The following is a 14,512-nucleotide window of genomic DNA, read 5'->3' as shown; positions in this document are numbered from 1 at the left end:
TGATATCCAGCTGATCCTGGGCTCCATAGCTTAACTGACAAACAAGATGGGCTGAAGACCTCCTCTCGTTTGAATCCTTCAGGGTCTTTGAAACCGCTTAGAACACCTCTCAGCGTATTTTTCTGGCAAATGTGATCAGACCCTTCTGTGTGAACGCGGCCTTGTTACAGGGTTTACTGGATATGATGCTGCATTGCCTTTTTATTCATGTTTACAGGGAGCAGCTTGGATCCAGCTGTCTTTGAGCCCGAGGTCAAAACTGACACCTTTAATTATTGCATTTCTTCCCTGTTCGTCGCCCACGGGATTCTTCTGCAAGGGTGCGGGGAGGGGGACAGGGACAGGGAAACAGCGCTGGGGTGGTTCAAGATGTGCCGAGGTGCAGGACACAGTGCCCACAGGACCTCCCCCCCCCCGGCCAAGCAGCTCCCGTCTCCCACAGCCAGCCCAACAACTCCTGCCACCTCCCACACCAGCGCAACTCGCTCTTCTCTTTTCGAAACGTTTATTAAAAAAATAGGAAAAGATAAAGAACAGTCTGAGGTAGGATAACACACTTTCCCTCTCACATCCCCCTGAACCCCCCCCCCACACACACACACATATCACGGTCACTGCCCTCACCGTGCAGGGCCAGAGCCCTGGAGCGCCCCAGGAGAGGGGACCTGGCACCTGGTTTAGGGTTGGTGGAGGGGAGTGGCAGCCCCTGGAAGACCCACACCCAGAGCAGTGGCTGCAGAGCCAGCAGCCCCGTGCCCGACGCTTATCCAAGGGCTTCGTCACCAGGGCGTTGGGCTGCTCTCTGCACGCCAGGGCTCCTGGGAAAAATTCACCTGCCTGTCAGGGCCGATCCAGTGCCTTGCCCCTCTCCTGCTTGTGCCCCTGCCTGCATGCCACCAAGGTCCAGCTCTGTATCCACTCTGTACAAGAGCAGAGGCGGACAGAGACGACGCGCGTGTCCAAGCAGCCCAGAGCAAGCCTCTCGCACGGGGCACACGTCTAAAACAGGCTTCCGGATCAAGACCCCTTAACAGCTTAAGAAATGCCATTGCGAAGTCCTTTTCAGGTGTAGTGGGTTTCAGCCGGTCTGTTCTGTGACCTTTTCACATTCCACCCCGCGGGGGCCCGGTGGATCGGTGCCACAGGCGCGCCCGCCCGCTGGTTTGAGGATTTTTGGTCTGGCTTGGAGCGCCTCGGTCCCGGACTGCGGAGAGCAGCCCGGCAGCCAGGGGGCGGGGTAGGCCCAGCGCCGACGCAGGGGGTTCAGAGCTGATGGAGCAGCGCGCACGTCTGTCTTCCCGTCTCGAACCCTGGGCCGGGGGCTGGATTCCAACGCTCGGCGAGGGAGTCCAGGGGAGGTTAAGGACGGAGCCGCCGGGCGCGCGTCTCGGGCTGCGAGGCAGGGGTCCGCGCGGGAGAGCGCCCCAGGTGCCTCTCGCAGTGCTTCAGGAACACGCCGAGGGCGGAGAAGGTCCTGCTGCAGACCAGGCAGTGGAAGGGCCGGCAGCGCCGCGGCGCCCGCGCGTGCCCGATGCCCAGTGAGCACACGCTGCAGCGCAGGAGGCCGCCCTCCGCGCCCGGCCCCCCGCCCTCCGGCTCCCCCCCGCCCCTCCTCTTCCTCTCCCAGGCCAGCCTGACGTGGCTGCGCTTGTGCACGCACAGGTTGGACAGGTGGCGGTAGGCCTTGTCGCAGAGCGGGCACTGGTAGATCCGGGCCTGGTCCCGGCAGCCCGGGCGCCGCTGGTGCGCCAGCAGCTGGGCGCGGCTCTGGAAGGACGCCCCGCAGGCCGGGCAGCCCTGCCCCCGCGCCCCGCCGTGCTGCAGCTGGGTGTGCTGGGAGCGCGAGGCGCCCTGCAGGAAGACCCTGCTGCAGAAGCGGCATGGGAACACCTTCGGCACGTCCGGCCGGCCGCTCATCTTCCTCTTCCTCTCCCGGCCCGCCGCCGCCGCCGTCTTCCTCTGGTGCAGCTTCCTGTGCGCGCAGAGCGCGGAGGGCAGCGCGAAGACTTTGTCGCAGGAGCGGCAGGGGAAGCCCTTGGCCTTCGGGCCTGGCGCCGGTTCCTCTTCCTCCTCCTCCTCCTCCTCCTCGGGCCCCTGCTTCCCGTCGCCCGCCGGCGGCCCCTCGCCCCCCTGCGCCGGCCCGTGGCTGAGGATGATGTGCTCCCGCAGGCCGCCGGGCGCGAGGAAGACCTCCGGGCACAGCTGGCAGGCCAGCAGCCGCAGGCCCGTGTCGGCCCGGCCGCACTTGTGGTGGACGAAGCTGGAGGAGAACTGGAAGGCGCGCTTGCAGGAGGGGCAGCAGTAGGCCTGGCGCCGCGCCCGCGCCCGCTCGGCCGGGTGGAAGCGCCGCAGGTGGGCCGACAGGCCGGCGGGCGTCTGGAAGGCCCGGGCGCAGAGGCCGCAGCTGTGCAGGGGCCCGGCGGGCGGAGGGGAGGGGGCCGCCAGGGGGGCGCGCGCCGCGCCGCAGCCGCCCTGCTGGTGGAAGAGCAGCACGGCCTTGTGCCCGAAGGCCCGGCCGCAGCGGGCGCAGGCGTAGGGCCCCTCGTCCGCCGGGGCGCGCGGGTCCCGCCGGCGGCGCCGCCACCGCCTCTCCCGGCGGCGGTGGCGCTGCAGCGCCCAGGCGCGGCGCGGGCAGGGGCAGGGGCAGGGCAGGACGGCGGGGGGCGGCGGGGGCAGGGGGCCGCCGCAGTGCGCCCGCTCGTGGAGCTGCAGGCTGGACCGCAGGGCGAAGGCCCGGCCGCAGGCGGCGCAGCGGTGGGGCTTGCGCAGCGCGTGCGCCCCCTGCTGGTGGCCCCGCAGCTCGGCCGCGGTCGGGAAGGCCCGGTCGCAGTCCTCGCACGCGTGGCTGCTCCCACTCTGCGCCGGCCCAAGCGCGCCCCACCAGCGGGGGGGGTCCCCCGTCTTCGGGCAGGTATCGCCCCTGCCGAGCATGCTGGGATCCATCTTCACTTCCTGCCAAACAACACACTGTGGTCACAACTTCCTGCGCCCTGCTGGGGGAGGGGGGCAGGACTCTTGTTAGTCTCTTATCCTGTTCCAGGCTAGATCAGCAGCTAGATTCTCTTTCGCTATAGCGACCGGGACACCTATTGGTCCAGGCTGGAGCAGGCTGAGTGATACAGCAGCAGTTTCCCACCCCAGGTCACAGACACACACCAGGGCTTCCCTAATCAGCCACACTCCTGCTCCTCAAACTCCGGGACTGCAGGGGGGGAACCGAGCGCCCGTGCCCATCACCGAGCGAGTCGCGCAACCTCAGTGTCCGCGCTCCGGGTTCCCCCCCTCCCGTTTTCTTCACGCGTGGAACCACGATTCACGACCACACGGCGTGAATCAGCGAGAACTGGTTCATTTCAGCCCCAAAATAAAACAACAACAACAACAACAACCCATCTCTGTTCGCGTTTCTTCAGGCGCCCACAGATAAAATCATGCACCTAATTAACTTTCTTGTCGTTCGCTTACAAGTCTCAAGGATATCTATTTTTTTTTATAATCTGATTTTGCAACTTCGTTGTCGGAACCCACTACCCCAAAATCCGCGCTCCACGGCGGAAAATCCCCTTCATTTAAACCCCTTCTGCGCTTGTCCACAGACGGCAACACAGAGGGGTTGAAATGCAGAAGTAGCCGCTTAACAACACAACCAGCCTCCGCATTTTAACACACCCCCCGTCCCAGGGGAGGCAGAACTTCAGCGGGGCGAAAAAACTTCAGCGCCGCGCTTGCTGCAGCTTTGCAAGCGAAACCCACCGACGGGAAATGCCGACTCGAGCCCCACGAGCAGAGCAGCCCGACTTCACGGCATCTCCCACAGAGCACGTGCTGCCATTCGGGATCGGTCGGACCCGCCTTGCTCGCCTCGTCCCCAGGACTCTGCAGAGCCATGTGCCTGAACACAACCAAACAAGCCCCTCGCAGACACACGGTCCCCGAGTGTGGACTACACCTCCCAGGATCCCACTCGCCGCCGCGCTTCCACTCGTGGTGTGGTTAAAAGTAGTGCTGCCCCATGCACCGCAGAGCGGGCCCTCAAAAAATAACTAAAGCATGCACCGGGGCCGAATGCAGCCGAAAATAAATCTGGGCCCGCTCGGTTTAAAAAAAAACTCACCCGCAAGTCCTCTCCTGAACTTTCTCGACTTTCAGCCCAAACAGCAGCACAGCGCCACACGCGTGGGAGAGTTAACCAGTGACGTCAGCCCCCACGTGATCGCAGCGCTAGATCACGTGTCCTCCCCCGCTCTCGGATTGGCCAGAGAGCGCTTCCGGTTTAAATTTGATTTGCGGGAAGCGGGAGGTGGTCACTGCGTGTTTTTAAAAACTAGTGAACTTTTGAAACTTTAATTTGGTTGCGTTCCCCCCCCCTTCAGATCAAATATAAGGCGTAACGGTAAGTACATGCAAATAATTACTGACTGTCAATCTTTTTTTAATTGCATTGATTTACCGGTAAACAATATAACGGAAACAGATTCTAAACTGCTTAATACAATTAAAACAGCTTTGGGAAGTAGTCCGCTCCGACTTGAATTACTGGAAATAAGTATTTTACTATACTATACTCTCGCTTAGAGAAGCCGAACGCATTTCGTTTTGTGCATCATCGGTACACACAGTGCGAGAGGCTGCGCCGGGAAACCGCCTTTCAACGCCCGAGCCTCACCTGCCCTCGTACCTTTTTTGGTCAGACCACAGCCTGGCCATAGGAACTGGGCGACACAGGCAGACCTGGCTGCCCAGAGAGGACAGGCTGTGCTCCCACTGCCAGCGGGTAGAAATAGAGACAGAGGTGCACTTCCTACTGCACTGTGACAGATACTCTGGGATTAGAGAAACATTCTTCCCGAAATTCAGAAATCTAATCCCAGAGTTCCCACACCTGCCAGAATCACAACGGGTCCCAATCCTACTGGGAGAGGGAGGAGGGAACTCAGTTGAACTGGCAGCCCAGTATGTGATCTCCTGTCACAGCCTGAGGAGCAGTGAGCCTGTCTCCCAGTAATGCTCCATATGTTTGTATGAACATGTCTTACGATGTGTCTATATTGTAAATATCTGTAGATGTTGTTAATTGTCAATGCTTTGGCAATACTGATTTACTCATTGCTCATGCCAATAAAGCTTCTTGAATCGAAATGATTGCGCCGCGGTGAGCAGGATCATTCTCATGCTCTCGAGGCGCTCTGCAACGCGCCCTTTTCCACCAGCGAGTCTGCAGCATCAACCGGCCGCGCCAATAAAGCTCTGATTTTTAGACTTGAACTAGACATCGCAGGTGCCGTGAGCGCATGAGGCTGGGTTAGAAACATCGGAGAGCATCCGCTCTGTGGCGCAGGAGTGGAGCGAGGGTACAACTGGAGTGAAAGTCCTGTCCAGGAGTCGGGCAGGAATCACAGCCGAGGGCTTATACTGGGGTAATTTTAAAAGTAAATGGAAGCTGTCAGATTTTAAATGTTGAGCAGGATCGTTACTTTATTTGTCTGCTTAGCGGATATCCCTCTTGGCAGAGCGCCTTACGACACGCACATGGATTTATTGTTATGTTTTTTTGTTTCTTTTCGTGCGAGAAGAATCTGTGATAAACTGAAAGAAAGATACACGTCTCTCCGCAGGCCCCCGATGGAAAGCATGGAGGAGTTCGACAGAGAGAGCCCGATGGTCATGACCTTCTGCCAGCTGCTGTCGGAGGACGAGTTCGAGGAGCAGGGCTTGTCCTACACGGAGCGCGCCCTGCGCGACCTCTTCCTCACCATGGAGCGCCAGCCCGAGCTGTGCGAGCGCGTCGTGCGCCGCAGGAAGCAGGCGGAGCTGGAGCGCGGCGCCGTGGGCACTGCCATCAGGGTGCGTTCGTGTGCGCGTCATGGGCGGGGCGGGGCGCCGCCGTGTGCGTGCGTGTGCACGTCATGGGCGGGGCGGGGCGCCGCCGTGTGCGTGCGTGTGCGCGTCATGGGAGGGGCTGGGGGCCGCCGTGTGCGTGCGTGTGCGCGTCATGGGAGGGGCTGGGGGCCGCCGTGTGCGTGCGTTGTTACAACAGTCACTCACCCCCAGCTTAGTTTCTTGTGAGGGGAGTGTTGATGTAGTCGACAAAAAGTACACTGTACTGTATTATACACTGAGAGTCAATACAAAGTCTCCAAAGATAAAATAATTCCCTACACTTATATAGCTCATTTCTGGACACTCCACTCAAAGCTTTGAGGTGAGGTCATAGGTGAATTGTCAGGGTTGTGGGGGGTATTTTGAGGTGAGGTCAGAGGTGAAAGGGTCGGGGGTGTTTTGGGATGAGGTCAGAGGTGAAGAGGTCAGGAGGGTGGGGGGTGTTTTGGGGTGGTCAGAGGTGAAGGGGTCAGGAGGGTGGGGGGAGTTTTGGGGTGAGGTCAGGGGTGAAGGGGTTTTGGGAGGGTGGGGGGTGTTTTGGGGTGAGGTCAGAGGTGAAGGGGTTTCAGGAGGGTGGGGGGTGTTTTGGGGTGAGGTCAGAGGTGAAGGGGTTTCGGGAGGGTGGGGGTGTTTTGGGGTGAGGTCAGAGGTGAAGGGGTTTCGGGAGGGTGGGGGTGTTTTGGGGTGAGGTCAGAGGTGAAGGGGTCAGGAGGGTGGGGTGTGTCTTGGGGTGAGGTCAGAGGTGAAGGCGTCAGGAGGGTGGGGGTGTTTTGGGGTGAGGTCAGAGGTGAAGGGGTCAGGAGGGTGGGGTGTGTCTTGGGGTGAGGTCAGAGGTGAAGGCGTCAGGGGGGTGGGGGTGTTTAGAGGTGAGGTCAGAGGTGAAGGGGTCAGGAGGGTGGGGGTGTTTAGAGGTGAGGTCAGAGGTGAAGGGGTCAGGAGGGTGGGGGGTGTTTTGGTGTGAGGTCAGAGGTGAAGGGGTCAGGAGGTTGGGAGGTGTTTAGAGGTGAGGTCAGAGGTGAAGGCGTCAGGAGGGTGGGGGGGTGTTTTTGGGGTGAGGTCAGAGGTTAAGGGGTCAGGAGGGTGAGGGGTGTCTTGGGGTGAGGTCAGAGGTGAAGGGGTCAGGAGGGTGGGGGTGTTTTGGGGTGAGGTCAGAGGTGAAGGCGTCAGGGGGGTGGGGGTGTTTAGGGGTGAGGTCAGAGGTCAAGGGCTCGGGGCTGACCGCCTGCTCTCTCCACATGGCAGGCCAAGTTCTTCTCGGCGGTGGAGGGCCAGATGAACCGCTGTAACGCTGTGGGCGGGCAGGAGCTGCGGCAGCACGTGGCGCGGCTCCGGGAGGAGATGGAGAAGGTGCAGCTCTACGCCCAAGGTGACGGCGCCGGCCCGGTCCGCAGCGGCGCCGCGGCGAGGTGAGAGCCCAGCGGCGCAGCGGCCCGACTCTCAGCCTGTCCCCCTCGTCTTGCGCAGAGGCCAAGCACGCGGCCCGGAGGACCTCCCGGCGGCTGCAGGACAGGAAGCGGAAGATGCAGGATGGGGGGGCTCCGGCGGTGTGTCCCCCACCCGCTCCTCCTGCGCCCCCCCTGCCCCCCAGCACCCCACAGCCCGGGGCCCAGACTCCCCTGAGGGATCAGGCCAACGTCAGGAGGGTGAGTCGAACCCTGGGCCTGACTGTCGTACTGAAGGAGACGTACAGGGGTGTTAGATACTGCACAGCAGACGTGACTCAGGGGTATCCCAGGTTACCTGCTTCCAGGCTGTGTTTAGTAGTCTGTTTAGTGTTGAGGGAATTCATGTGCTGGGAACACTGGGAACACAGGGGATGAAGCACATTGCAAGTGCAGTATTGCATATTTGTGCAGCACAGTGGGGGAGCTGCAGAGCAGCAGTTGTGAGCTGATGGACTTACAGGGTCTGTCTCCTTGGAGCTGGGCCTTCGGCGTCTTTAAATCAGTTTTTAAAGGAACGCCCATCGGAGTCCTGCAGGGGTGACTGTACTGTAAGTTTGAGCTGAGGGTGGTGAGAGCCCACTCCGGATTTTTGGTTGATGAAGTTGAGGTCGTATCTACGGATGTGCATTGCTGCCACCAAGGGGAAAAAAAATCCTCACCCATATCTCGTAATTATGAGATACGATGATTATCTCGTAATTATGACTGAGTAATTCTCACATACTTGATGTGCTCACGCGATAGCACAATTGTCGTATAATACCTAAAGCAAGTAGGTAGCTACATCAGCATGCGTAGGCTGCAAAGGAACATCTTAAAGGTTTATTCTACATTGTATGGGTGACAGGGCCTTCTCCTGTTATGCCCCCAAGCTCTGGAACTCTCTCCCCAAGGATATCAGAGAGTCACCTCCTCTAAACTCCTTCAAATCCAGACTCAAAACCTTTACTGAACTGTTCCATTCTTCACCCCTCTGCTTTTCTTAGTACCTCCATCCACGGTCTCCTCTGTATATTGTAATTGTGTTTTATCTTGTGTATTCTTTTTGTTATTATTATTATTCCATGCTGAACAGAAATGATAAGAAACACAACATTTTGGCTGTGAAGCAGGGAATAAACCTTGAATTTATTCCTTTCATACTGTAGCGCTTTCGGGTTCTCAGAGGCATGCGCCCTCGCTGCTCCCTCTTCACGTCTGCCCCCCACCGCTGGGGACTCGAACCCGGGCCTCCGGCGTCACTCAGCCGGGACCCAGCCAGCTGAGCTAAAGGGAGCTCTCCCCCCAGCCAGACGGCTGAGGTCCCTGCTATCCACAGGGAAGGGCGGTGACGTCACCGCGCTGGCAAGCCGGCTCGCACAACCTGTAATGTCGCCCGTGTGCGTTACAATACCTATATCGCTACGTGCGGACTTGCAGGTTTAAGCAGTGGAAGCGATTGCACGCGTAACTGTTCATAACGGAGCCGTCATTGCTTTGATCTCTAAATCCCACAAAACTGGTCCTCATGCTTGTAATGATTCTGTTCATATTGGCTAAAAATTGCACGATTTCATTATGGCTAAGCCCCAGTCGAAATCTGTACAAATTCTGCAGCGCTGGACACAATCATTAAACCGAAGGTGCCAGCCAAGTTCACAGTAGCGTCTGTATGCATTCAGTGCACAACGTAACAGGCTGTACATACACTGACTTAAGCATTGCTATCTCTGAAGTGGGACATGTATATATCTCACTTATCCAGCATCAAAGTACCACCACTTAAGCTGATTGTGAGAGGTGTTGATGGGGTCTGTAAATTTAGCCTCAAACAAAAGGTGCCATAAAGCTGACTTGCTTTAGCAGCCCCAGTGGCTTAACGCTACATAATAAAAGACAGGAACAACACCCACAAACAGGATAAAGCAGATCAAAGGATAGAACCTAGAGCAAGACAGGGTAGGACAAGGGGTAATTACATATCAAAGAACAGTAGTTCAGGTGGGGAGCTGCGTCAGCATGCGTAGGCTGCAAAGGAACAAGTAATGAGTTTATTCCATGCTGGAAAAAAGAAGAAAGAGAACACAACGTTTCGGCCGTGGAGCCTTCTTCAGGTGTGCTGTATCAAAGAACAGGACAAGCACTCAGATTGTGAAACAGACTTTCTTCTGACTGTATGTAAGAGCTGGGAAACCCTTGCAGTGTGTCTGTCCTGTGGGGCAGACCCGGCGCGCGTTGTTGGACTTATTGAGCTCAATAAAACTGAATCTGCACAAGACTGAGTCCTGCTCCTCTGATGAAGAATTTCCCACAACAATCTCGTGATAATTTGTTATCTCGTAATTACGAGATAAGGGGGCGAATTTGTTTTTTCCCCTTAATGGCAGCAATGTGCTTCCTTATGTATCGGAGTGTGAGGCTGTAGCTTTTCATGGGTGTTTTCCAGAGCAGTGAGCGGTGAGTACTTCCTTCCCCCCCTGCCCACCCTGATGCACAGATCTGCTCCAGCCAGCTCCTTCATTATTTGTTAGGAGGGTCGCTGTAGCGTTGCAGTGGAGAGGATCGGTCGAGCTGCTGTTGGCGGACCAGCCAGACACAGGAAGAGGAAACATGGACGTGGTTGAACGGAGCCTGTGACCGATGCGCTCTCTCTCTTGCAGGGCGAGTTTCAGGTGGCCGCGACCCCCGACCTGCTGGACAGCTACGGCCTCTCCAGGCTCAACCGGCCAGGCAGGAGGTGAGGGTGCTGTGACCCTGGTCCTCCCCTAGGAAGCTCGTGTCAAGGGCAAACGCTCTCCACCCACTCTGTGAAATCAGTCCTGGGCTGGTTCCTGGCTTTATTAAGGCTGAAGGGCTCTATTAATCATAATTCCTTACACTTATATAATAATAATAATTGCTTACACTTATATAGTGCTTTTCTGGACACTCCACTCAAAGCGCTTTACAGGTAATGGGGATCCCCTCCACCACCACCAGTGTGCAGCCCCACCTGGATGATGCACCAGTCCGCTCACCACACACCAGCTCTCAGTGGGGAGGAGAGCAGAGTAATGAAGCCAGTTCAGACATGGGGATTATTAGGAGGCCATGATTGGTAAGGGCCAGGGGGTAATTTGGCCAGGACACCAGGGTAACACCCCTACTCTTTTCAAGAAACACCCTGGGATTTTTAATGACCACAGAGAGTCAGGACCTCGGTTTTACATCTCATCCGAAGGACGGATGTATAGCACTGAGGTCCATTTGATCTATTCCATGGTGTAGCGAAGCTGTGATTGGAAGAAGGGGTGAGTGATCGTATTCAGGAGAGCCCCAGGACTCTCTGGATGGTCACAGGGAAATTACAGAATTGGCTGTACCTGGTGACTCCCTATAAAAGCACTTCCTGAGGCAGCGAAGGTTGCCCTTTTCCACGGGGCCTTTCCACAGAGCCCCCAAGGTGGTGAAGCAGTGAGCACAGCGGGATTAGGTTCCGATGGGAGCCCAGTCGTTTTTCGGGTTGGGACGCCAGTAAGTAAGAAGACGGTTAATGGGTGCACCTGGCCAACCGGAATCGAGCGAGAGAGGTTATCGCCCCTGCTATCTGGGTTGCTTACTGGTTATGGAAAGATGAGGTTATGGCCACACTACCCAATAAAAGGGGGTCTCTCCACCAGTGGTGTAAATTGGAGGTTTCCCATGTTACCGTGGTTTGAAATGCACTCATCAGTGCTGATTCTTTCTAACCCCAAAATATTCAATTCAGTTTATTTTTATATAGCCCCTTAAACAACAAGCACCCAGGCGCTTAACAAAGCAAGTGACCATACATGTTGTGAACACAGAACAGAAAAGACCAGAAGACAACGGAGGAGAGGAACCAAAAACTCCTTAGTAAGGAGAAAAGAAAACCTCCATGGGTCCAACCCCTTTGGGCATGCTAACATTATATAATTAAAAAAGGAATAAATGAATGAGGGTATTAATCCATCCATCCATCATATCTTCTGTATGTCAGTACTCCATGCAGATCTCTGTAGACCAGTGAAATCCTCCTAAACGATAGCTATATCCACGATGTCCCTCTTGGATCCATGGCAGTGATGCAGCCCGGGTGCCATCCGGACATGTGGGGAGGAGAATAGGATAGTTGGGTGAGAGCAGATGTATCTACCTGGTGGGCCAACACAGAGACACACAATGGCATGTACAGCAGCCCCAGCAGCCATGGTTGCAGCAGGCTATGATGTCAGGTGTGGGCAGGCTAGGCTGAAGTAATAGGTCTTCAGTCTGGATTTAAATCCTGAGATTGACTCGGCATCCCGCACATGGGCTGGCAGACTGTTCCATAAACTAGGGGCTCTGTAGCTAAAGACTTTACCGCCAACTGTTTTTTTATTAATGCGTGGAATATGAAGAAGACCTGCATTCTGTGATCTAAGCGGGCGACGTAGATGGTAAACATTAATCAGTTCCATTAGATAGACAGGTGCCTGACCTCTGAGAGCCTAATAAGTAGAAGGATTTTGAAGTCCAGAGCACCCTGATAGTAGGGCATCGCAGTAGTCTGACCTGCTGTATACAAGAGCATGTATTCATTTCTCTGTGTCTTTGAGTGGAGAGAAACTGCCTTAGTTTTGCAATATTTCTTAACTGTACGAAGCATGTTTTCAATACTGTTTTAACATGAGAAATATAAAAATGGTGATGCAGTTCCCCCTTAAACAGAAGACTCTTCCCCCAGTAAGAGGCACCCCACCACTGGGGAAGACCACCGATTTGCACTCCAGGGAAGCTGTATCCCACATTTTCCTAGACTGATCCTTTCCCCTGCCTGCACCCAGAAGGCCCAGTGGTGCTGCTGACTGTCCACTCCTCCCCTCTGTCCGAAACAGCTGTGTGGATCCGCCGGCCCCGCCAGATCTGGGTGACCCCCACGCCGACATCCACACCGCGATTCTCGCCTGTAACCCCCTGAAGAGGCTGAAGGCGACGGGCATCGAGAGGTAGGGGCACGGCGACGCCCACTCTTGCACGCTCACATTCCAGAACGGCCCTCGGAGCTCCAGAGCGTCTCGGGTGCGTGTGGGAGCCTCCGGCTGGAAAAGTGTGGGATGACCTTTTCCTAAGGGGACTCCTTCACACTCAGTAGTGAAACAAGGTCACAGCGATGACAGCTGGAAAATTGAGGGGAATTCCTTTGGGACAGAAGTGGAAAAACACTTCTTTAGTCAAAAGGGAAGTGGGTGCCTGGAAGTTGTGCATCTTTAATAAGAGGCTCGATGCAATTTTTGCGCAGCTAATAAACTCCCCAGCGAGCATGACGGTCTGAATAGTCTTCTGTCAGCCGTTGTGTGAAATGACACGAGGCCAGTGAAGAGGAAGCAGTTTGAAAGCATGAGAGTTTTCTCTCTCGTGTGGTTCTCCTTGAGATGTGTGCGACAGGAGATGAGCACTAGGCCACTGGCTCCGATCTGGAGCAATTAACTGTTCTTTGAGAAGGTTGATCTTGTGAAGATTGAGGGGTGGAGGGTGGAGGGTGAAGGGTGAAGGGTGAAGGGTGAAAGGTGTGTTCTGAATCAGGTCTCCGGGAGGCACCCCGATCTGCACCCCCCGTAGGAGCCGGCTGGCCGGGGGCCAGGAGAGCTCCCCTGCCTCTGCCTTCAACACGGCGCTGCTGTCCAAGTTCAGGAGCGCCCAGAGCCCGGCTCCGGAGGCCCCCCCCGCCGACTCCCCGGGCAGCAGCTGCAGCGACGGCTCTGGGTTCGCCACCCCCCCGGGATCACCCTGACCCCCGGGACCCAGCGCAGCCCCCCGTCTCCTTCTGCAAGACCTCCCCCGCCTGCCAGCGCCCCTACACTCCTACACCCCCCCACCTGCCAGCACCCCCCCCTACCTGCAGGCACCCCTACACCCCCACACTCCCCTGCCTGCAGGTGCCCCTAAACCCGAACACACTCCCCTCTGTCTGCAGGCACCCCTACACCCCCACACTCCCCTGCCTGAAGGCGCCCCTACACCCCCACACTCCCCTGCCTGCAGGCGCCCCTAAACCCCCACACTCCTACACCCCCCCCCCCACGCCTGCAGGCACCCCTCTCCTGCCAGCACCCCTAAACCCCACACACCCCCACCTGCCAGCACTCCCCCCACCTGCAGGTGCCCCTAAACCCGAACACACTCCCCTCTGCCTGCAGGCGCCCCTACACCCCCACACTCCCCTGCCTGCAGGCGCCCCTACATCCCCACACTCCTCACCCTCCCCCCAGCCTGCAGGCGCCCCTAAACCCGAACACACTCCCCTCTGCCTGAAGGCGCCCCTACACCCCCACACTCCCCTGCCTGCAGGCACCCCTAAACCCCCACACTCCTACACCCCCCCCCCCACGCCTGCAGGCACCCCTCTCCTGCCAGCACCCCTAAACCCCACACACCCCCACCTGCCAGCACTCCCCCCGCCTGCAGGTGCCCCTAAACCCGAACACAATCCCCTCTGCCTGCAGGCGCCCCTACACTCCTACACCCCCCCACCTGCCAGCACCCCTACACTCCTACACCCCCCCGCCTGCCAGCACCCCCCCTACCTGCAGGCACCCCTACACCCCCACACTCCCCTGCCTGCAGGCGCCCCTAAACCCGAACACACTCCCCTCTGTCTGCAGGCACCCCTACACCCCCACACCCCCCTGCCTGCAGGCGCCCCTACACACCTCTCCTCCACCCCTATCTGGGACAGCACACAGGCAGCACAATAAAACAACAGATACCCAGGACAACTGATAACTCCTACTGGAATAGAAGACAATGTATACCAAAGCACATATTTCAATTTACCATCTATGCAAAGATACCAAAGCAAATGTTTCCATATAAAGTATATTTCAGCAAACTGTTGTAAAAAGAATGCCAAATACTGGAAGGCTTGTTGTGATACTGTACATCAAACTTATAAACTTAAAAATGTTTGAGCAGGATCCAATAAGAATCCTAAACATTTTGCAATGTATTAGCATAAATGTATGTAGTGGAATGTTTTCATAATTGTATTTTATTATTAAACCAAAGACCGATCTTCTAATCATGCGTCCTGTCTTCCTTAGGGGCAACTCTAAATCTGCTTATAAGAAAAAAAATCATATGACAAAATAATACCTGATTAAACTCTGATCATCGCTCAGTGGCTGCGTGGAAGGAAACAGACTTGTGCTTTTCATTTGTAATGGCAG

General features: G+C 56.6%; 2 protein-coding genes across 6 annotated transcripts; one reads left to right on the top strand and one right to left on the bottom strand.

Moving 5' to 3' along the window:
* Positions 1–1,214: 1,214 nt before the first annotated feature.
* Positions 1,215–4,262, bottom strand: LOC148641393 (uncharacterized). Of its 2 annotated transcripts, none has more exons than XM_088618752.1 (2): positions 4,115–4,262; positions 1,215–2,952 (listed from the first exon to the last, which is right to left on the bottom strand). In XM_088618752.1, exon 2 carries the CDS (start codon positions 2,941–2,943, stop codon positions 1,360–1,362), a length of 1,584 nt encoding a protein of 527 aa, XP_088474878.1. In that variant the 5' UTR covers positions 2,944–2,952; positions 4,115–4,262; the 3' UTR covers positions 1,215–1,359. The 2 variants fall into 2 exon arrangements, with proteins under 2 accessions (XP_088474878.1, XP_088474877.1); XM_088618751.1 differs by lacking the exon at positions 4,115–4,262 and adding an exon at positions 3,754–4,093.
* Position 4,263: 1 nt separating this feature from the next.
* Positions 4,264–14,364, top strand: LOC148641392 (uncharacterized). Of its 4 annotated transcripts, XM_088618758.1 has the most exons (8): positions 4,289–4,393; positions 5,259–5,417; positions 5,616–5,844; positions 7,123–7,246; positions 7,345–7,523; positions 9,965–10,041; positions 12,131–12,292; positions 12,870–14,364. In XM_088618758.1, exons 3-8 carry the CDS (start codon positions 5,623–5,625, stop codon positions 13,075–13,077), a joined length of 972 nt encoding a protein of 323 aa, XP_088474884.1. In that variant the 5' UTR covers positions 4,289–4,393; positions 5,259–5,417; positions 5,616–5,622; the 3' UTR covers positions 13,078–14,364. The 4 variants fall into 4 exon arrangements, with proteins under 4 accessions (XP_088474885.1, XP_088474882.1, XP_088474884.1 ...); XM_088618759.1 differs by lacking the exon at positions 5,259–5,417 and having other exon boundaries at positions 4,264–4,393; positions 12,182–12,292; XM_088618756.1 differs by lacking the exon at positions 5,259–5,417 and having other exon boundaries at positions 4,264–4,393.
* Positions 14,365–14,512: the final 148 nt, after the last annotated feature.

The sequence above is a fragment of the Lepisosteus platostomus genome, chromosome 24 (assembly GCF_059453375.1).
Source record: "Lepisosteus platostomus isolate fLepPlt1 chromosome 24, fLepPlt1.hap1, whole genome shotgun sequence".
Lineage (NCBI taxonomy): Eukaryota > Metazoa > Chordata > Actinopteri > Semionotiformes > Lepisosteidae > Lepisosteus > Lepisosteus platostomus.
This window is presented reverse-complemented; position numbering and strand designations above follow the sequence as displayed.

Excerpts from the sequence above, each read along its gene's own strand:
- LOC148641393 (XM_088618751.1), bottom strand. The coding sequence starts at position 3,888 with ATGGCTCTGCAGAGTCCTGGGGACGAGGCGAGCAAGGCGGGTCCGACC. Across the intron at positions 2,953-3,753 it reads CGAGTCGGCATTTCCCGTCG|GAAGTGAAGATGGATCCCAG; the intron begins GTGGGTTTCGCT and ends GTTGTTTGGCAG.
- LOC148641392 (XM_088618755.1), top strand. The coding sequence starts at position 5,455 with ATGTTGAGCAGGATCGTTACTTTATTTGTCTGCTTAGCGGATATCCCT. Across the intron at positions 7,247-7,344 it reads GGTGCAGCTCTACGCCCAAG|AGGCCAAGCACGCGGCCCGG; the intron begins GTGACGGCGCCG and ends CGTCTTGCGCAG. Across the intron at positions 10,042-12,130 it reads CTCAACCGGCCAGGCAGGAG|AAGGCCCAGTGGTGCTGCTG; the intron begins GTGAGGGTGCTG and ends GCCTGCACCCAG.